The sequence below is a fragment of the Lepus europaeus genome, chromosome 6 (assembly GCF_033115175.1).
Source record: "Lepus europaeus isolate LE1 chromosome 6, mLepTim1.pri, whole genome shotgun sequence".
Taxonomy (NCBI): domain Eukaryota; kingdom Metazoa; phylum Chordata; class Mammalia; order Lagomorpha; family Leporidae; genus Lepus; species Lepus europaeus.
This window is the reverse complement of record NC_084832.1, coordinates 78203044-78226679: the sequence shown is the minus strand read 5'-3', so window position 1 is coordinate 78226679 and position 23636 is coordinate 78203044. Positions and strand designations below refer to the sequence as shown.

The following is a 23636-nucleotide window of genomic DNA, read 5'->3' as shown; positions in this document are numbered from 1 at the left end:
AAAGTAACCCTCGTTACTTTACAGTTACAACCCTACCGAATAGGATGATTTTACGTAGGAAAATCTGAGGCTCCCTTAGTAGCTGGCTCAGTCACCCAGCTCAAACCCAGGCCTGACTCCCAACTCCAACTATTTTTGTGGGGTTTTTGATTTGAAATCTCAGGTGCTACTGGATGCCTACAAGCTTCTCCCGCCACGCCGTAGACTTCCCATCCACCCAGTAAGCTTCAAGGCATGCTTCTGGAAGGTCGGAGTCAAATACTGAACGTCGGGATATGCAGTAGCTACCTTCTCAACCCAGTCACGCGCTCTGCCACTTTAGGAAGTTTACCCGGCCCCTCGCTCACTGGCCAAACACTGAAAGAGAGTGACACGCCTTCTCCTGAATGTCGATTTACAATGTCTACTCTGTATTTCTTAAAAGCTGTCATTTTGAAAAAGAGGCAGAAATATAAACATTTGTCCCTATGGTCAAGGACCACAGATGAAATTGTTTTTCACTCTGCAGTATTGGTTTACAGCTGGAAACCTAAGGGCTGGATGTTTCTCACTTCATCTCAGCCATCAACTGTTCCTGAAGTCAACCATGCCCCTACCCTGTGCGGACAAGAGCTGTAACCCGTTGCAGCCTTCCGGGGGGGTGGGTGGCCAGGTAAGCCAGCAGTCCCAGAGTCACCTGCCCCACCTGGGCCACAGGCCCTGTGCCTAGGAAACCGCCAGGAGTCTGCGGTTTGTTTCTGCCGTGGTGAGAGGCTATGTACTATGTACTATGTACTACACCTCTTTAACGCTCCCACCCCCCGCCTCAATCACTCTGCTAGTAAGTGACTCTAGTAGAAGATGATAATGGGAAAAAGTAGAGTGCCTCTAAGATGGGGCTCTATCGACGGGGATGGGAGGAAGGCACGTCCATGCTGGTTGATCACTTTCTCTTTCATTTAGGTAAAATAAAGCCACAGCAAAAGCTGAATTTTACTGAACAAGGTAATAAAATATATTGGAAAAAAAAGAGGAGAAAGATAGCAGAGAGGTAAAGGACAGGAAAATATACCAACATTATGAATGGAAGTCACTTAAAAGAAGAGAGAGATTCTACAATAGATGAAGAAAGTTTTAATTTCTTTTCACATTAAACACTGTTTATCACAATCAGCTAACAGAAATTACTCTGACATTGGTCACGATGACTTCATAAAACTAAGGATAAAAGTTTTGTTTAGGAAAAAAACCTCCTTTAATGTGAATGGTGATGTTAGGTTCTGTATTTTTCATAAGATACAACTTATCTTAGAGAGAAAGCAGAGTTCAGACTAGGAGACAGGCTGAGGTCTGAGTGAAGGAAAGCTGCTCTCCCTGCCCAGGAGCCCTGGGGGAGAAGAGCAGAGAGAGGGCAGCGCGCGTGGGGAGGGGCGCACCAGCGCACTCAGGCTTCCGTCCCCAGCTGGATCTCTGCGGCCCTCGCCTTCAGGGAACAAAGCTGCTGTTTTTGGCAGAAGAATTTTCAATGGTAGCCTTGGAAAAGATCAATCATATTTCATCCATCAGCCAGTCCAAGGAGTTATTTTCAACGGGACAGCTGAGTTTTTTTCACATATACACTATTAAGGCATTTAAATTTTTGGTGTTTTCAGTATATAATTTTACTGATATTTTTTATTTTTTTCATTTTGTACAATATGATATTAAGTGACATAATTCTTTCTCTATGAATGAACCAGTTTATCTCACTTGGCAAATTCTAAATCGAGGTCTTATTAAAGGGAAATATATAATGTGGGAACATACAGAAAAATATATTGAAAACCAAGAGAGAATATTTAACCGTCATTAAAAAATCATAATTAACTGACAATCTTTATGGAAAAACAGAAGAGTAATTAGAATTAAAATAGGTATTAAAAATAATTACCAGTAGTTTGTCTTACAAAAGAACAGAGCCATAAATGGCTTCACTGCCCAATTAAGTAACTACCAGATTCTTCTTCTTTCAACACCAACAGAATTCACATTTGAGCTGGTTAACAAAGCATATAAATATTTAACATCTCCCGACTTATAACACTTTAGTGAAAACAGAGGCTACATAATTCTATCCGTTGTGTGACTGCACACAAATTAACTAGATTAAATATCAAAGACACACTGGGAATATTCCCAAAACCAAGAATAGAATATTAATTTAATGAATTTTAAAGACTCAGAAATAAAACTAGAAAACATGGATGAGACGCTGCATTAAACAATTAACCTAATCAAAACCTTTAAAATTACCACCAAAATGCACTACAATATTTTTTATTTAGTTTACATAAAGAATCTATAAGTACAGGTTGCAGAAAGAAAATGTTTAGTGCTATTTACATTCGTTTTAAAACTCTGCTCTATACAAATTTAATTCTGATCAGTATGAACAGTATCTTCGTAGATCTACTGCATATAAAGCCTTTGCATCAAAGCATTAACAATGAATAAAATAACCTGATTACATTTAAACAAAGCTGACCATCTGAAACCATTTACACTTAATGTTTGTAAGGGTCATGGACACTTCTTAGAAGGACAGAACATAATGTCAGCCTGCAACTTCATTTTTAAAAAGGCTAAAGTTATTTATACGGATTATTGTTCTATATTCTACACGCCAATCTATATTTAGGTTCTATAGTTAGGTATTTTATAAGTCTTTTATTAAATATATTCTACATATTATTTGTAATTTCATCCAGGAAGAATTTCTTCCCAGTGAAAAAATATAAAATCTTTCATATTTTTACAGGTTTAGATGAAACTAGCTCATGCTTTAGTGCTGTGCAAATTGTTTTTAGCATATCAATCTTTAAATTATTGGTATAAAATAAAAGGGCATTCTTAATCACGTATGCCTCTAAAAAATCAGTTTTTGATTTTAATACAACTGCAAGCACTGATACCCAATGCAACTACATAAAGAAACAGAACTAGGTATCATGGAGGCGCATCTTTGAATGGCAAGAATTCACCTGAACTCTCTAATGAGTATGCCCGACACAGGGACACTGTTACAGATGAGCAAGCATTAAGGACAATTTCAATTTGCTGATATTCAAATACATAAAACTGATCAGTCAACGAGGTTTTCTGTTTCCGCCTCTGGGCAACTGGACCCCCTCCCACATGAAGGCTCAGAGGTGCACGCCCCCCTTCCTGTGCTGTCCCAGCAGGCACTCTGCTAGCCAGGACTCAGTGCGCGTGCTGAGGAAAAGCTTGGTTTGGTCAGCCCTCTCCCGAGCGCTTTAGCGACAGGCACGTTTTGTTTCTGTGTTTCCATTAGTGCAGGGAGAAGTCACACTCAGGGCAGCATCCTGAGTCTGCACGCTGGATCCACCCAGCATGTGACTCCCTCTCCCATATTTTTCCCTCTCCAGTTGGCCCAGTCATTAATTAACTTCAGTAACTGCTGGGTGTCTTCCCGTGGGGAACTGTACGTATTTCTAGGTACCACAGACTGTTATCAGTTCTCCTGATGAGGCAAATAGTGTCAATCTTTTTTAGTGCAAACTGTATTTGGAACACCTGATTTGTTAGTTCTGGTGATGAAAACTTTCGTGGCAGCAAAGTGGTTTCTGCTACGAGAGGGAACTTGTTAACTTTCTTCCTGGAGATTGACTACTTTCAAAAACCAATATATTTTAAAACTGCTCAACACAAACAATAATACAAGAAATAAGAAATGATAGTGAAGAATGTTCCTGGTTCTCTTTAGCTCCACGAGCGAAGACGACAGTCCGTGAGTAGTTCAGCTCTGGGATGCACAGGCAGGCTACGCCGCCAGGTCTCTGGCCCCACGGCTACAGGATCACACAGCAGTTGCTCTCGCCTGTCTTCTCGCGGTTCCTCTGACCTAGGAGCAGAAGGAAAGCCGTGCTCACCAAAGTGCCGGGACCAGGGGTGGCAGCAGCAAGGCAGCCAAGCACAACAAGAACTGTCTTGTTTCACTTTCTTTTTATGTTTGCATTTTTTAAATTAAAAGGCCAATACATGCTTTTTTATTTTAGCATGTTTCCAAAGTGGTTATTGGCTTGACAAGCTCTATTCATGAGCTGTGAAGACTTCCTTTCTCAGAATTTCCAAGGAAAACCCAGCCACCACTGAGCGTGACGTCTGTCTCTGTGACTCACCTTGGGAGTTTGGCTCTGGCAGCGTCTCTCTGGCCACCAGATGCATCACTGTCGTTTTGCCGAAAGGAAGTTTCAATGCTACGTGAAAAGTAGGAATAAAACCGTTACAAATACGTTGACCCACTAAAATCACCAATCACAGCCAAAACCATTTAAAAAAATCAATTGCTTTTTGTATGACTTCCTCAACAGATGGAACTTCTTATCAAATGGAGCATCTCCTCTACAGAATTAAATTAGGTTCATATTTTCAGAAATAATATTTACGATTTAGAAATCACTCTTCCCAGATATGGCCATTAGCTTGACACAGATATCCACATTATTTAGGAAGAGGATACAAGAAAATATACAATCAGTTAATATCAGAGATCGCCTTTAGAGGAGAAGAGAAATAGGAGTAAGAAAATTTTTAAACATACTTTTTGTAGATAAAGGACAAAAAAATCTCATATTAAGAGACATGTCTCTCTATATAATTACATGTCTAATTAGCTGCCTAACAAAATTACTGCACTGAAAAGTGACTTTAATGTAGAAATATAAGAAATGACAAATTATTTTAAGCATTTATTCTCTACCTTCTATTCTTAAATTAGAAAATAATTTGAAAAGGTTATATAAAAAAGAATGTGTTTGCATTACTAATAATCACTATTTTCTAATCAAGTCTTTAGATGTTTTTTCACTCAAAAGTAACATTTACTATGTAATATTTCAGACAGAGACAATATCAAAATATCCATCCACACATCCATGAGCTGCCGAAGCGAATACAAACCGTTCTGTTGTTCTGCGTACAAAAGCAGTCAGTGTATCTCACTTCAGAGTCGTCCCTAGCTGGGATTCTGCCGTTCTGACACCTCAAACTGCCTTCCCTTCACTAACTACAAACTTCAGTAAGGCCTGGACCAAGACTTGAGCAAGTTCTGATCCTCCTGCTGCCTGCCTTTTCAGTCTTGTCTATTTTAATCAAGGTGAGTTTCCATCTTATTTACAATTGGCCAGCCATTATTTAGCCCATTAACCTCTGAGGTTCAAATGAAGCAGGATGGCATGTACATACACACACACACACACACACCTTACTATGTCTGATTGAACATGAAAATGCAAACAAGTATTTTTACAGAATTAAAAGTTCACCAAAGTTTTGGTAAACATGTTAAACTCTGAAATGAACTTAAATTGTGCATGTAACAAGCCATGAATCACTCACATCCTCCTCTTGACAGCATGGATCTAGACCTGAGCTAAAAATGGTCTTCACTCCTGACCAACTGCATAGCTCTGAGGGAGTCATTTACCTCTCCCTAAGCCTCCACTTCCTCAACCTAAGTTGTAGACGCATTACTTGCCTCTTACAGTTGTGCCCACTAAATGCAGCAATCTAAGAAAAGTAGCTTGGCCAGGGCTTGGCAAAAACAAACAAATAGAAAAAGCATTAACTATTACCACCATCATCAGCATTTTGTGAAATCAAAGGGAAACAAATCTCAGAAAACAGGCAGGTGAACGGAACTGAAAATTCAAAGAAATGCTGGAAAGGCCTGGAAAGTTGAGCGGCTTACCATCTGAAGTTACAAATTTAACTGCGCAGGGATGATTATTTTTCTCTGCCATTTGAATTTGAACTAGAAATGGTACTTATTGATGCTTATAACATTAAGGATGAAGGAAGAGAAATACTAGAATCTAAAACATGGTCTCATTCCTTCACTGTGAATGCTTCCAATACTGGGCAATATATGGAACAAACAGAAGCTTTCAACCTTTAATGTATATAAAAAAATTACCTGGTATATCAATTCAGTAGTGAAACTGGGAGATGAGGGTAAAGGGAGAGGGGGACATACATAAATCTGTATTTTAAAGAATTTACTTGAAAGACAGAGAGACAGAAATACAATTATAGCGAGAGTGACAGAAATCTCCCATCCACTGATACACTTGACAAGCACTGAGCCTGTCCAGGCCAGGCCATGCCAGGCCATGCCAGGCCAAAGACAGGAGCCTGGAACTCAATATGGGTATCCCATGTAGGCGTAGGGATACAACCACTCGAACCATCCATCACCACTGCCTCCTCAAGGCACACATTAGCAGGAAGTGGAACCAGGTTTGGAGCTGGGACTCAAACCCAGGCACTCCTACATGAGATGTGGGCATCCCAAATCTGCCAATCACCATAGAAATGTGCATTTTAATTTAAGTACTGGGGGGTTTCTCATGCCCATGTCTCAACACTGTATTTCAGGAAACACTGAGCTGGGATGTACCGAACATCAGGGCTTCAGCTGATCATCTTGAACTTCCAGTTAGGAAGGCTGTCACACCTTTCCTTTAGTGGACTCAAGTTCTGTATGACTAAAAGGTTACACCCCAAAGGGGATTCTGGGCAGTTAAAAGACTTAATTGCCAAAATTTCCGATCTGAAACTTACTAAACACAGAATCTCAAGATAGCAGAGAATGCCCACGCCTCCTCCTTTAACCTTTCTCAGTGACTGAATTCCACCAATGGCTGAATCCCTGCTACTTCACAATCACCCACGGTTGAACATCACCTATGACAAGGCCGTTACTCTTTCCTGTGGTGCATCATTCTTTCTCTAGGCAGCTCAACACATTCAAACATTCTTTCTTATACTGAATAGAAAACTGACTGCCTTTGATTTCTAGCTATGGGTCCTAAGTCTAATTCACAGGGCTACGCTGAGCAAGTATGGGGCACTGACAAGCAAGTCTAAGTCTTTTTCCACACTGGCCATTCAAAACAGCGGTTACCCAGTGTGTTTTGTCATTCACATTCACAAACACAGGAGGAGGTAGGTGTTTGGCCTAGTGGCTGACACTGATGAAGATACTTGTGGGCTGGCATTGTGGCATAGGAGGTTAAGCCACTGCCATCTCATACAAGTGCCAGTTTGAGTCTTGGCTGCTCCATTTCTGATCCAGCTCCCTGCTTAGTGGTTGGGCCCCTGTCACCCATGTGGGAGCCCCAAATGGAGTTCCAGAATCCTGGCTTCAGCCTGGCCCAACCTCCACTGTTGCAGCCATTTGGGGAGTGAACCAGCAGATGGAAGATCTCTCTCTAATTCTATTTATTTCAGATAAATAAACAAACAAATGTTAACAGTAATAAAAAACAAGATACTGTGTCCCACGGTAGAGTGCCTCAGTTGGATACCCATAGCTACTGCACCAGGGAGGCAGTGGTGATGGTCCTAGTGACTGGGTTCCTGCCACCCATGTGGGAGACCTAGACTGAGTTCCTGGCTCCCAGGTTTGGCTCTGACCCAGCCCTGCCATTATGGGCATCTGCCTTTCCCTGTCTCTCAAGTAAATAAATCAAAGATTCTTAAAACCACCACAGGGTCACTGGCTGTGCTCATCAACTTGAGAGAACCATCTACACTCCTAGGTTCCCTCACTAAATCACCATGGTCAGAAATGGTTCGTTTTGCTTTTTAAAAGATTTGACAGTGACAAAGAGTTACACTAATAATGATATATCAATTTGTTCCTTATCCTAAAACAAGTTTTTAAAAAATATCAGTAAAAATTCCTATCTCAGAGGGAATGAATATTTTAACATCAATTATTATTTTTATTTTTTGTTTATTTGACAGGAAGAGATATAGATAGGGAGAGACAGAGAGAAAGGTCTTCCTTCTGTTGGTTCGCCCCCCAAATGGTCGCTACGGCCAGCACTGCGCCCATCCAAAGCCAAGAGCCAGGTGCTTCTTCCTGGTCTCCCACGTGGGTGCAGGGGCCCAAGCACTTGGGCCATCCTCCACACTGCCTTCCTGGGCCACAGCAGAGAGCTGGAGTAGAAGAGCAACTGGGACCAGAACCTGGCGCCCATATGGGATGCCGGCACCACAGGCAGAGGATTAACCAAGTAAGCCATGGCACCAGCCCCTTAACCCCAATTATATGGTCTTTAATATGAACTTGGAATTGGAAGGACACAACAAAAAGGAGTGGAAATTGCTTACAATGGTCAATATTCAAAGGGGAAAGAGAAATCTAAAGATTCACTCGTTTATCAAGAAATCAAATTTAACCAAAATTTACAAATTTTTAATCCACACGAGATCTTGTGTGAGCCACAGAGAATAAAAAAAGACTAAAACATGGCCCCACCCTTCATGAATGTACAACACAGCCAGGATGCGAACAGTCAATGACACTGAGGCCTGGTCTATCCACGCAAAAACCATACACCAAAAGCCTCTATTTTAAAATGGAAAATACTTTTTAGGTCAATTTTAACACTGCCACTCAAGCTTGATAAAGTGTGATACTACATCTTGAAATGTTCCATTGATTTGGTATTGTCATAAAAGCATCTGCGTTCATCTACTCTAGAACTTATCACATAGTGGATTTTCTCTCTCTGTCCTATGTAATACCTGAGGGCCTTGAATGGAGAGATTCTATCTTACTGTGTTCAGCACAGTGTTGGCACGTAAGTATTCAATGAATATATGCTGAATGAATGAATAAAAATATTCTACTTTTAAGGAAAAACAGTTGAAATGTTTCATTGTTAGGTTCAGAGAAAAACGACTATACTGAAATAAAGGTATATTAAAATAGATCATTTCATTTGCCCACAAATTTTCAATTATCTGAGTATAAGTGAAATACATTTATTAAAACAAAACAAGCAGGGCTGGTGCTATGGTACAGTAGGTTAATCTTCCGCCTGTGATGCCGGCATACCATATGGGTGCTGGTTCTAGTCCCAGATACACCACTTCCGATCCAGCTTTCTACTATGGCCTGGGAAAGCAGTAGAATATGGTTCAAATGCATGGGCCCCTGCGCCCAGTGTGGGAGACCTGGAAGAAGCTCCTGGCTTCTGGCTTTGGATTGGCGCAGCTCTAGCCATTGCAGCCATTTGGGAAATGAACCAGCGAACAGAAGACCTTTCTCTCTGTGTCTCCCTCTCACTGTAACTTTACCTCTTATATAAATAAACCTTAAAAAAAGGCAGCAATATTTATTTAAAAAAAAAAAAAAGCAGCTCTGTTGATAGCAGAAAATGCTCCCTCCTAAGGGGGCACTATTGAGCTACATTTCTCCAATCACATATAAAGAACAGTAACAGCTAACAACCAGTGTTTACCAAGCACCACTTGCTACTCTAAGGAGTCTAAGTGCTCTGAATACATAAACTAATTTCTCTCTCCCCATCTAGGTGGTAGGCACTATTGTTATTACATTTTACTGATGAGGAAACTCATTGGCTAAGACACTTGCCCAAGGTTACACAGCAAATAGGCAGTGGAGTTAGGATACAATTGGGACAGTCTGGATCCCAAATCTGCTCTTCCAATCTCCTAAAGATACTGCTGCTCTTGGGGGGCCAACGCTGTGGGTAGAGCACTGCCTGCAGTGCTGGCATCCCACATGGGCACCAGTTCGAGTCCTGGCTGCTCTACTTCTGATATGGCTCTCTGCTATAGCCTGGGAAAGCAGTTGAAAATGGCCCAAGTGTTTGGGTCCCTGCTCCCATGTGGGAGACCCGGAAGAAGCTCCTGGCTCCTGGCTCCGGCCTGGCCCAGCTCTGGCTGTCGTGGCCATTTGGGGAGTAAACCAGCAGCTGGAAGACCTTTTTCTCTGCCTCTCCCTCTCTGTAACTTCAAATAAATAAAAAAAAGATACTGGTATTCTCCTAAGTCATTTACATTCATTCTCACATAATTAGTAATTATATCAGTTGAAATCAAATGGAAAATATTCCCTCATTATTACATTTGAAAACCAATTATCATAAATTTTTTCCAATTAATATCTCCAGTTTTAACTTCAAATATTACATCTAAATTATATTATTCAGAAGTGCAATAAAATTATACTTATAAAAGAGTAGGTATGAACTCTATTATACAGGGACAGAGTTTATTTCATTAAGTAAAACACACGAATCATAGAGTTAAATTAGATCTAATAGAATGCAAAATATAAAGGAGTACCCTTACCAAAAATAGTCAGAAGTCATAGTTTGAATTTATTATTATTTTTTAGTAAACTGAAGATATTAACATTCAAAATGAAGAGAGAAAGCTACACACCATGAACATTAAACCCATTACAATGGTGGTTATTACCTCCTAATGTGACGTTTCCATGTAGAAATCGTCCTTGATAAATAAGTCGTAGAATATTTGGACTGCTGACCTGCTCTTCTTCCCAGTCTGAAAAGAATCCAGTGATCTGGTTAGGTGCATTTCAACACATAATTAAGGTTTCAAAAATTCATAACTAAATCGGTTAGAGTATGTCAAAGAAAAGACCTAGAGCTTCCCATAAATGAGATACAGGTTGAGCATTCTTAACCCAAAAATCCAAAACTTGAATGCTTACAATCTACAGCTTCTTTTTTAAAAAAATATTTATTTATTTACTTGAGAGGCAGAGTTATATAGGCAGAGAGACAGGGAAAGGTCTTCCATCGGCTGGTTCACTCCCCAAATGGCTGTAATGGCCAGAGCTGGGCCAGGCCAGAGCCAGGAGCCAGGGGCTTCCTCCGGGTCTCTCATGCGGGTGCAAGGTCCCCAGTACTTGGGCCATCTTCCATTGCTTACCCCAGGCCAATATCAGGGAGTTGGATCGGATGTAGAGCAGCTGGGACTCAAACCAGAGCCCACGTGGGATGCAGGTGCCCCATGTGGATACCTAACCTATTATACCAATGTGCTGGCTCCAGAATCTGCAACTTTTTGAGCAATGACACTAAAAAGCCCCTGCACCCATGTGGGAGACCCAGAAGATCCTGGCTCCCGGCTTTGGATTGATGCAGCTCCGGCCGTTGCAGCCATCTGGGGACTGAACCAGCGGATGGAAGAACTCTCTCTCTCTCTCAGCCTCAGCCTCTCTGTAACTCTGCTTTTCAAATAAATATTTAAAAAAAAAAAAGCTTCAGAGTTTGGAACATTTCGGATTTTGGATTTTCAAATCTGGGATACCCAACCAGTAACCACTGAGGTCTATTGTAAGTATTTCAAAATCTGAAAAGCTCTAAACTCTAGAACATTTCTTTCCCCAAGCATTTTGGATAAGCTGCACTGGCTCTCACTTATTCTCCTCAGCAAGTGCTACAAAAATACTAGTTTTAACTTCTTAAAGAATACTAAAATGTCCCAAATTGTAACCCATAAAAGTTTATAAAATGCAATTGAGTTAGGAAAAATCTAATCCTAGTAAAAGAAACATCCTTTGAAGATTAATTTCAGGGGCCAGCACTGTGGCGCAGCGGGTTAAAGCCCCAGGCAGCAGTGCCGGCATCCCATATGGGCACCGGTTTGAGTCCCAGCTGCTCCTCTTCTGACCCAGCTCCCTGCTAATGAGCCTGGGAAGGCAGCAGAGGATGGCCACAGAGTGCTTGGGCCCCTGCATTCACAGGGGAGACATAAAGTAGAGACTTCATGATTTTTGAGTTTTCAAAATGATGAATTTGAGTTGGATAAAGTCACGGCCTCTCAGGGACTTGAGCCCAGCAGAAATTGGGAGAGGGAGAAATGAATCTCATTCATTCCTTGCTCCAAACCCTAGGCCTTTCCCTTCCCCTTCTCTCCTTCTGACAAGCCTTTTTGTCTTTTATTCCTCCACTCCCAGATTTTTCCTCTTCTGGAAGAAATTAATAACTTCCCTAATTATTGTTTAATAAAATATTTCTGACCAAGATGGAAACGTTCCATAGACATAAAGGCGAATGACAGTAACCATTTAATTTAGAGGGGAGAAAGGTGAATATTCCAATAATATTTAAAATACTATTTTAAGATGCAGAGACTTGGGAGTCTCACATTGCATTATCGTACACTGCACTGTCTTATACCGTGTCACGACGTCCACATCCTGCACTGGTTTAATATACGATTTCTCTTTCCCTCTCTCTAAGGATCTGAAATTGAGAGAGGCCTCGGAACAAGGCTTACATGAGTATTGTCAGGCATTATCAGTATTTCTCCAGTAACAGCTCGGTGCCAGATCTCTGCCCATTAGCCATATTTCCAGTAAGCTGCATAAAGGTCTGCTACAGTAGAGGAATTCCTTCCAAAAGCACATTTTACAGAGTATTTTCCTCTACTGATTTAATGTTTACTACACCTTTGTCATTAGCATCAATATGTACACTTGTGACCTTCAGTACTTCACACAACACAGCAGATCTATGAAACTGCTGAGTAGATTTGGCAAACAGAATGAAAATTAAAAATTCTTCAAGTAATATTAAACTGATACATTAATACTCAACACCTATAACAGTTCATTCACTTCAGAATATGCATTGGATTCTTAGCTTTATTTATCATTAATCAGAACTTTGTAAGGAATTAAAACTAATTTTAAGTCAAATAATTATGAAAGTAAAAGCATTTTTCACCGCAAGTTATTATATTGCCCAAATAAAATTTTCTAAATATCCATGTATCAAGTTATCTGTACTCCATCAAAGCTCCATAAAAGTGAACTTTTACATCATACTTAGCACAACATCACTCCTTCCATTTATGAAAGTGCCTGTCATACTGACAGCTACTTATCCCGCCTGGTTATCAGGAATATGCAACATTCTCAGCTCAAATTTCATCTACTTTAGCTTTTCTGAAATTCCTTCTTGCTCTGTTAGCTTTACTCCCTTCCTTTTTTTAGGAACTAGCCCCCTGGTTACCAACAGGAAGAAAGACCCAGTAATTCAAAGTATTTGTCTAAATCAGAGTTTCTTAAACTCAGGACTGTGGGTTCACAAAGCCATGTTCTTATGATCTCAAAGTCCTCATCAAGAATTTTTTTTAAATGATGTTTTCATTTTAACAATAATCTGGAACAGATTATCTGGATGATTCAAATAATTACTTTATAACCAAGCGTAGCCTTGGGATTTTAGAGCCCATGAATGCACGAGGTTTACGACTGTACTGGCGCCGAGCAGCCAGCACTCCTTTAATTGTCAAGAGACTAATGAGAAAAGAACAGAGGTTCATTTACTGCATATATTCTAAGAGAAGACTGAATGACAATTTGGTACACTATGAATGAAGGTTTTGTTGTGAACCTACAGATAACCTAGCCATTACACGCAGGCCATACTCAACAGCACTCATGATACAAGCAGTGGGGTTGCCTTTAGCAAAAATACATTATTGGAACATTACTGTTAATTTGAACATTATTAGTTCTAGAGTTACAGTTGCATTTTCTTTATAGATCTGTTTTAGTTCCATGGATATAGTTTTAATTGGGTTTTCTGTTTCTACATTTAAAATTATACATTATAAGTAATTTAAGTCACTACTAGGGAGAATCTGTAAGAATTTTTTTTCCTATAAAAAGATTCCACATATTATTTAAGGTTAAGAAACACTGAACTAATTTGATTCACTTTTTGTATATATACACTGTTTTCTCTGTTAGAAAAAAAAAAGTCTTGTCCTCTAAAAGTTCAAATTGCTTCTAATAATGTAATATCAGCTGTTTAACAGTCATAGCCCTAATCGTATATGCCACAAAACAGGCCAAAAGGACACCTGGAGAAGTTTAAAGGAAGAGAGTAAATCAAAGATTCATTCAAGGGAGGGAGGTCAGAACCATCACATAGAAAAGAAATCAGAGAAAGAAGGAGAACCCCACACACTCTCCAAATTTGCTTGTTATAAACGCTGGCTTGAAAGTGGAAAGCAAAAATGGACTGCACATCTTTGTCACATTTTAGTAGTTCAGAGAACATGAACTGACACAAATTAGACGTTAACTGTGTCTCACGCCGAACTTTTAAATAAGCTTTGTACAGAGTAGACCAATGAGAACATATTAGAAACTGTGAAAGAAAGCTTTTCCTTCCTTTCACTTTGTGTTTGATGCAAACAGGTTTATGGATATAAGTACAAATATATTAACTATTTTGTGTTTTGCTCTTTAATACTTTCCACTAAGGCAAAAAAACAGGGATTTTGTGCACTGGGCTCCTTCATCTTTTGGAATGAGATAGCTGAAATACAAAATCTAGGGAAGGATACAATGATCTCCTTTGAATGAGGCTTACACCTTCAATTATTTGTTTTTCGATATTTGTAATATTTTCAAAATGTGAAACAAGGTAGAACATAAAGAACTAGCATTATTTGTTTTTAAGAGAAAAACCCCACTCACCCATTGGCCAGTTGTCATACACATGCTTTGCAATGTCAGAAGCAGAATCATTAGGAGAAAACAGGAACTCTTTTGTTTTTCCGCTTACCAAGATGAGGCGCAAATTTATCTGAAAGAAGAGAGTGATTCTTTTACTGTAAGTCTTAAAAGATTTTTAAGTTAAGAACATGATTCACAGGTTTTTTTTCCACTTCAATCACATTCTACATATTATCAATGCCAACTTGTGGTTTTACTTACTTAATTCTAAAGCTTTTTTTAATTCAAAGAACAGGAATTTTGCTATGATTTTATTTTCCATTGACATATGTGTATGTATGGCACATATGTATGAGCAAAGGAAAACTAAAGTTTATTGTACTTTCAAATATAACTACCCCAACAACGTTCAGAATTGGACTTTTGCAGGTTTTCATTATTACCACAGAATACAAATTTTGCATGTCTTATCCTAAACAGAAATATATCTGTAACTAAGAAAACAAGTATTATACTTATACCTTTCAAAAATTATACAGACCCAAATTAACCAGAAACTATAATTTAAATTATTTCATCATGATTAAAAGGAATCTATTAATACCTGCATACCAAGTACACAATCACTTATTATTTTAGTAGCTGGTTGGGGAATGTGGAACAATGGATGTAAATTTACCCTCAGAGAAAAATCTGAGGGAGAAAACAGACTTGAAATGTTTGAGACATACTGGATTCACACTTTCAAGTGAATAAGCATTCCTATACCATCCTCAATATATTTTTCAAAATGTTCACTTTTAAATTTTTATCTGGCATAATTGTTATTCGTAAAAACTACCAAACCTATTCATTTCTCCATAAGTCATAGAAACATGGCATGGTTTCCTACAGCTCTGGGCCTCTGATTAGGGGGTAAAGACGACCTTCCTGGAAGCTGAGCCCCGGGACTGGGCAATCTAGCCTCGCTTCTTTTCATACAGAACAGAGAATGGCATTGTACCAGTTGAATTGTGCCAGGTCCCAGGTTACACCCAGGCTCTCCTCTTCAGTTACAATATTGTTTTCCTTATTGAAAATACCAGAAAATCTTTTAAGATGCCAGAGTCTACAATAAATAAATTGGCAGCTACTGAGGAACCATCTAGATACTACTGAAAGGCCAACAGCACTCCCAGAGCCTCACCACTATGAAAATGTGTTGAACGTTCTAACTATCTTCTCCAGAAATAAACAACTCTGCATTCAGTGGAATGCAACTGGACTCCATATTAGATGAGTGGAACTGGGTTCCATATAAAACCTGTATTATAACTATCGATACTTCAATAAAAACTCATTTTAAAAAATTTATATTCATCTTCTGATATATCCAGTAATAATTTTTTACTGTTTTTTTCTAATCAGAATGAAAGTACATCAAACAGTCACATACAGGAAGAGATCTGATGAAATCACAACGCTGTAAAATAATATGATCCAGAAACTGTGTGTTCCATTTGAACAAGTTCAAGTTTGCAAAATGATTAAACAGTAAAATAAATAAAAGTACCACCTTATTTCTTATAGCAAATAAGTAATAAGTGATTCTTCAAAGTACCCAAGATTTATGCCACACAATGTAAATTTTAGTTCTCATAGATCTGTTATTATTCATGGCTATCTCTTTACATATGAATATTAACAAAGATATAAAGCCTTCAGTCATTAATGCCCAAGGAATTATGTGCTTTAAAATAGTCTGGCCATAAATGTTTACTTAAGCAGGGAAAAAATAGAACTATGTAAATTATATGAATCTAGTATTTTTGGGAATAGTTTTCTAAGTTTAAAATTAATTTCCTTTAGACTTTTATTCAAATTATAATATTTAAAAATAACAAAAGGAAAATTTAGTCGTTAGAACCTATAAAAGCACCAGTACAGTGTACTTTCAATTCTCCCCGCTGTCCACGACTACATTAGTGGAAAGCTCAATGATGGTAGTCCCTACCATGGAAATCCGAGCAGTTGTTAGGAACAGGAGACACAGGTCTAGGTGACATGACCTGAGAAGATGCCCACGCTATATCCCAGGAGTGAAAGCTAACTGCCTCGTCACTACTGACTGACCAGTATCTTCTAGAATCCTTGTATGTTGAAGCCCTGCTCTTCACAATGTACTACACGTGGAGACAGGGTCTTTAAGTACTTCTAACAGTTTACAAATCTAAAATACAAAGCACAGTTTTGCTTATACTTTAGTAGTATAAACCTCTCTCTCTCACACACTTACACAGACACACACACAAATCAAAGTCTAGAAGGATGTACCAAATACTACTAACAATAGTGACATCTGCATTAAAGTTGGATTCTAGTTTCTTCTTTATGTATTTCGGAATTTCCTATCTTTCATTGAATATGTATTACTTTTAAAAGAGAATATGACACTATTTCAAAGAATATCCTTAGTCATCTCAGGATATCTCTCACATACTATTAAGATTTTAAAAATTGGCCAGCGCCGCTGCTCACTAGGCTAATCCTACCCCTGAGGCACCGGCACCCCGGGGTTCTAGTCCCGATTGGGGCGCCGGTTCTGTCCTGGTTGCTCCTCTTCCAGTACAGCTCTCTGCTGTGGCCCAGAAGGCAGTGGAGGATGGCCCAAGTGCTTGGGTCCCTGCACCCACATGGGAGACCAGGAGGAAGTTCCTGGCTCCTGGCTTCGGATTAGCACAGCACGCTGGCTGTAGCAGCCATTTGGAGGGTGAACCAAAGGAAAAGGAAGACCTTTCTCCTTTCTAACTTTGCCTGTCCAAAAAAAAAAAAAAAAAAAAGACTTTAAAAATTGTTAAATATATCAAGTGCTGTATCAGGATGGGCTTCCAAAGCAATTTAAGTATTTTCTTGCATAGATATTCCCCTTGAGGATATAAAAAAAAATAAATAAAAGCACACTATCAACTCTAACAAATGTATCATTTGGGTGAGGGGTGTTCATAATGTGGCTGGGCTATACACTTTAGGGGCACAGGGCATTTGAGAAATGTCTAATGCCTTTCTCTGAATTTTGCTGTGAAACCTCAAACTGCCCTAAAATAAATTGTCATCTTTTCTCTATAGCTTTTTTTTTTTTTTAAAGCTAAGCATAGAGATACAGGACTACAATGTTTTAATATGAAGTTATAAGAGTTTGTGAATCCTCTGAACACTATTCAGTGAACCTAAGTTAAGGCCTTTTGTTCTAGAAGTTTGGCATTCCCAGTTACTCTCTGAGTTCCTTTCAGCAGCTTAAAAACAAAACAATACACACACATCTCCATCTAGAAACATTCTGGGTTCACGCCGAAAAGTTCTCAGCATTCCCTAATTTTAAAACTGACACACAGCACTGTCAGCAATGCACAGGATCCCTCCTAGGCACACCGGCCTGCTTCACACGCTTAGGTTCTGTCTAACCCCCAGGAAACAGCTGAATCTGTAACTTAGGGTGGAGGCTGAAAGTGGCTTTAGGCTCTAAAAGTCAGAATAAAAAGCAGCAAGATTTATCTACTCAGGGGGCAGCTGACTAAGCCTCTGGGGAGGGGGGAAGGAGAGAATATGACAGCTCTCAAGAGTAAGTCAGTAAGTACATAAATCTTAGAATTTACTAAGTCAGTTCAGGGAAGAAGCTTCCATTCCCATTACAAAGAGCAACAATAAACTCTCAGCATTAAGCTTTTAACTGAAATAACAAATTGCCTGAAACATTCTCAGAGCCTGCCGCATTCCAGCATTCCAGGTGGTCAACCAGTATTTACTGAATTTCAGTTTCTCTCTCAAGAAGCAAGTGCAGTCTGGGAAGGTCACAGCTAGGATTTTCAATGCTGGCTTCAGAGTTCTGGACTCCGTAACAATGACCAGTGCAGTATACAGACTGGGACGGGACAATAATGCTTTCTTAGTAATGCTGTGGACAGGTGGAGTTCATACATGTATACACCTCAATCTTCAATTTGTTGTGTTAGCAACATGCCACAGTTACTATAAAGGCTATCATTTATCAAAGCATTTTGAAAAGTAAAATTCTGAGCCACCATATCAAGATATGTAATATTGGGACTAGTTTTTCAAATGAAGGCAAAAACTGGACTATTGATATGGGAGATTAACAGACTGGTCTTGACTTAGTTTTATGCTTCTACTGATGGGGACAAACTTGCTCCTACACTGGAAACATGAATCTGCCTCAGAATTCAATTATATCTTAGGATTCAAGTGCATCTTAGGATTGTACGGAGAAAAATCCTGACTTCCTTCAATTTCCTCTAGAAGAAATCTTGAAAGTAATCACCCAGATAAACTCCGAGATACTCACTCAGCTGGTCACTAGTTAACTGTTCCTCTTTTATAGCAAGGATCTCCTTGGGCTTATTCCTAAAATCATGTCAATTATAGCTTTTTGCAGTAACCGTTTGGTAATTTCTATAAATATAAGCTAGTTCCATGCAAAACATTAAATATTAATGAAATATCTTTTTAATTCCTTGAAGCTAAGCTAAATCAATCTATAAAATACATGTAAAAACCTTTGCTTGTGGGGCAATGGGATCTTCTACAAATCAACAGTAGGTTAAAAATATGACATGCATAGCTTAAAATATGATACACTTTGTATTCATACTTGTCTAAAAAGAAAACTTAATCTGGACTCTGAATGACTTCGTAAGAGTTCTGGAACTCTTATTATTTAACAAAATTCCCAGGAGATAGAATTTAGATCTTCTGAATGAATATGTATTTTATAATTATTTTTGTAGCAAAACAAATCTAAACAAGACTACTAATGAAGAAGAATGGCCATGATCCTTTCCTGCAAGACCAGTAGAAGAATGTTCCAGTGCATGTTTCAGGTTTATCAAAGTTTTAATTCAAATTTCCATTCTACTTGATAGAGTACATCTACTTGGAGAAATCTCATCTACAACTTAATTCACACAATAATTTGTTTTTAACTGGTCAGGGTGGAGAAAATGAGGGGAAAGAGACAGGAAGAATGGAAGGTGGAACAGTCATTGGAAATAAAGCAGGCAATCAAGGTGATGGACCACACCTTTCACAAAGAAATAGACAGTACTGCTTCCCACAAAGAAACCAACACACTGACCTGAAAGACTTCCCTCTTCTCTTCTGAGAGTTTTTAAGATGAGTACTGGCGTCCTCCCCTTCAAATGTGCGGCTTCCTCGTGGGCAATGATGCAGAGAAGCACCTCTGCCCTAGCAGCTCTCATTCCCGCCATTCTGAGTGAATGCTAAGTGGTAAGCGGGGAACGATGTGGGACCCTCTTTGCAAATCACTTCTTAAAAGCCCTCTACTTTTCTCAAGGAAATTACGCTGAGGGGAAAAAAGTTTATCCCAGATGGCTGCAGCCTGTATGGTTCCCCTTGCATGATATTCTCAACATGACAAAACTACAGGGACGCCTGGTGGCAGGTGTCGGGAAGGGGAGGCGGAGGCAGGGCTGCGACTTCTATACAAGGGAAGCCTAAGGGGCCTGGTGATGGCACTGTTCTGCATTTTAACTGCGGGGGCAGTCACCTGTCACAGAACTATATACAACTAAAGGCAACACAAACACACAGACAAATGCCTGTCAAAGTAGACAAATCTCAACAGCCTGTGAGTTTTATCAGTTTGTTTCCTACTGTGATATTCTACTGAGGTTATGGAAGATGCTACCATTAGGGAAAACGGGGTGAAGAGTATGTAGGATTTCTCTGAATTACTTATAATTATCCCAAAATAAAAAGATTTTCTAAAAACTGCTAAATTTTTCAGAAATTCATATGGTGTTTATTGTGTGTCTTGCCTTTGGTTATTCATGTTATTTGCATTTGAAGATGAATAGTGCCTTCAAAAAATAATTCTGTATATTAAAATAGCTACTTGATCTAGAAAAAAAAGGACACAAACCTATCTGAAAACGAACAGGCAAATTTCTTTTTCCTAGAGTTATGGGTTTATAAATGGTATATTTTGAATTTTTGTTAAGTGTCCCATGAAGCAAAAAAAAAAAAAAGACTGAGGAAGAAGAGAGACATGTTCATTTTTCTACTCATTCAAATTCATGGGGCAGGTATTGTGGTGTAATGGGTTAAGCTGTCACCTGAGATGCCACCAGCCCTACTTGAGTATTGGATCAAATTCCAGTTGCTCTGATTCAGACCCAGCCCCTGCTAATACATCTGGGAGGCAGCAGATGACAGCTCAAGCACTTGGAACCCCAACTCTCACGTGACACACCCAGATGGAGTACCTAGCTCCCAGCTTTGGCCTGGCCCAGCCTTGGCTGTTGCAGGCATTTGGGGAGTGAACCAAGGGATGGAAAACAGAGTGAGCTCCCATCTGCTGGTTCACTCCCCAATCGTCTATATGGTCAGGGCTGGGCCAGGTTAAAATCAGGAGCTGGGAACTTAATCCAGGTCTCCTCCATGGGAACAGGAACCCAATTACCTGAGTAATCAACACTGCCTTCCAAACTACATTAGCAGGAAGCTGGAGTTAGGAGCTGGGGCTGGGAGCTGAACCCAGGTACTCAGATACAGGCCATAAGTATCTTAACCACTAGATTAAACAACTGACCCCATCAGCTTTCCTTCATTCATTTATTCAAACATTTTCTGAAATAGAAACTGTGCTGGATGCCTGGATTACCAGAGATTTCAAGATTTCATAACCTTGAAGCTATGACAGATAACTATGGGAGAGAGGAGCAGCCAGGATATAAAATTTGAGTGTTGACCATCTATCGTTTGTTGAATGAATGTTTAAAATGACTGGCCCAGTTCCAGCTGCTGTGACCATTTGGGGAATGAACCAGGGATTGAAGACCTCTCTCTGTCTCTCCCTCCCTCTGTAACTTTGCCTCTCAAATAAACACATACATCTTAAAAAAAAAAAAAAAAAAGGTAAAAAATAACGACCTCTACTGAGTGGCTTACTATAGCTCAGATAGTGAACTTTTAATTGTCATTATTCCTTTACATACAACATGTTTATATATAATACATACATAAAATACACATACATGTAGTTATATTAGGTACTATAATTAATCTAGAAATGACTTAGAGCATACAGGAGAATCTGCCTAGATTATATGCAAATAATAGGCCATGTTATAGAAGGGACTTGAGCCTTCTCAGATTTTGGTGTCTGAGAGGGATCTGAGAAGCAACTGTCAGTGCATACCAAGGGAGGACTGTGTCTGCCAAGTTCTTGGGGCCTTTACACACATTGTTCCTTCTGCCTGCAGAGCTCTGCCCCTGCACCTCCTATCCCAGCTCACATGCTCTGGTGTATTGCATGTGACAGAGGATGACAAGAGAAATCCCCCTGAGCCTAATTATTTGGATGAAGCCATCAAACTAAATTTTTGAAAAAGGGAGTAGCAGAAGAATTTCAAAATAGAACTGGAGGAGCCAAGAAAGCATTTCTCTTCCCCACCGGAATGGAGCAGCAATCATATTTGTAAGGAAGTCATATTAGGCAGCCATAAAACGGATTTTGACCTTTAAGAAAACATGTCTGAATCCCTGCCTATGAACGTACTTGTATTTGATGGCTTAGGAAATGCAGCTGTAAACTAAAGTACACAGAGATTTGCTCAACAGAATGAAGAAGCTAGGGGATATTTTTCTATACTCTCTTCAGCACTTAGCACAATGTAGATTCTACTACATGTTAAATAGGAAATCTTTATAGGTGAAATTTCAGTGGGACCACTTGTTTTTAATTGTAGAAACACTTACCCACCATAACAGGAAGATAAAGCAAAGTCAGAGAGTTTTTGAAGCTTAAATTTCCATGTAAAAATTTTACAACTTCTCATTTACTTGGAAAGTGAATTTCCAAACATTTTAATGCATAACAAAATTCAGGAGGAGAACCACAATTTAAAGCAATATTTATTATTTTATTAATTTATGATCATTCAACTATTTAACATAATTCGAACGCTGAACATGAACAAGAAACTGCTATAAAGATGAAAGAACAATAATGGTAAATTACTTGCCTTTTATCCAGATTCAATTTTTTTCTCCAACTTGGTTCATAATGTAAGTACATTTCAAAGTCAAAGTATGCAGTTCAGAATTTGTAAGGCATTTAGTGCCCAATATATGGTAAGTACATAATTAGCTGGCTATTATCACAAGTTATATATCATCACCATCATAATCATCACCAATTTAGAAAACCACATAACACTATACAATTCTCTTTGCTTAAGTACTTTACAATGTATATTTACTTTAAAATAAGTCTGGGAAACTTTTATCAAATCCATGAAAATACAGACAATATATTTTCTTCAGAATTCTTGCAAATTATTCTTAAAATTACATTTTTTTTTCAAGTTCTAAATCCTTTAAAGATATGAAACACACTGTTCTGAAATTAAATTATGGCCTGCATCTCTTTAAAAACTGCATGTAGGATACTAACCAGCTGCTTTAATGTGTTATCAATATGCAAAGGCAGCAGTCTAATTTCCTATAGGTACTATCGGCTAAATAACAAACCTGAGCCAAACCAGAGTACTTTTTCCAGGACACTGGATTTGTATCTAGGCAAACTTTTGTTTTGAGCAGTTGCTTCTGGTCTCATGGCTCACTGAATTAACTGCTGCATCAGTACAACTGTTTCTGAAGCGCCAAAGCTTGTTTCACAAGGACTGAAGATATTAAACTAGAGACGGTAGGAAAAGGGCTGGCAAAGGAACAGAGGGGGAGAACAGATTTTTCCAATATATGTGATATATTTTCACATCTTTTGGGGAGATGATCATTCTGCCTACCTCCTGTTAATGCAAACATGATGACAGAAGTTCTATGGTTAAGACAGCCAGAAATCATGGGGAAGGAAATTCATACTTACTGAATATCAGTTAGGTACCAGAAGTTTTCCTTACACGTATTATGTCCTTTGACTAGTTCTAGCATGTGTCCTATGTCAACATCTAATAGATAGTACTTTTAGTTCCCTCTTATCAACTAGGTATACCAATAAATCCTGGCATCACACAGAAAAATCTTAGATGGCGGCCAGCATTGTGGCATAGTGGTAAAGCTGCCATCTGTGATGCTAGCATCCCATATGGGCACGGGTTCAAGTCTTAGCTGCTCCACTTCCAATCCAGCTCCTTGCTAATGTACCTGGGAAAGCAGAGAAAGATGGCCCAAGTGCTTGGGCCCCTGCACCCACATGGGAGACCCAGAAAAAGTTCCTGGCTCCTGGCTTTGGACTGGCCTGCCTCTGGTTGTTACAATTATTTGGAAAGTAAACCAGCAGATGGAAGACCTCTCTCTT

At 39.1% G+C, this 23636-nt stretch overlaps 1 protein-coding gene across 1 annotated transcript in view; it reads right to left on the bottom strand.

The window, feature by feature from the left end:
* Nucleotides 1-2162: 2162 nt before the first annotated feature.
* The window catches only part of UBL3 (ubiquitin like 3), a 72073-nt gene continuing 50599 nt past the window's right edge, over nt 2163-23636 (bottom strand). Inside the window, exons 2-5 of the mRNA XM_062194417.1 lie at nt 14324-14432; nt 10279-10365; nt 4158-4235; nt 2163-3880 (exon numbers count right to left, since the gene is read on the bottom strand). Coding sequence (XP_062050401.1) covers nt 3828-3880; nt 4158-4235; nt 10279-10365; nt 14324-14432 — 327 coding nt within the window. The 3' untranslated portion in view covers nt 2163-3827. The remainder of the gene's footprint in view (nt 3881-4157; nt 4236-10278; nt 10366-14323; nt 14433-23636) is intronic.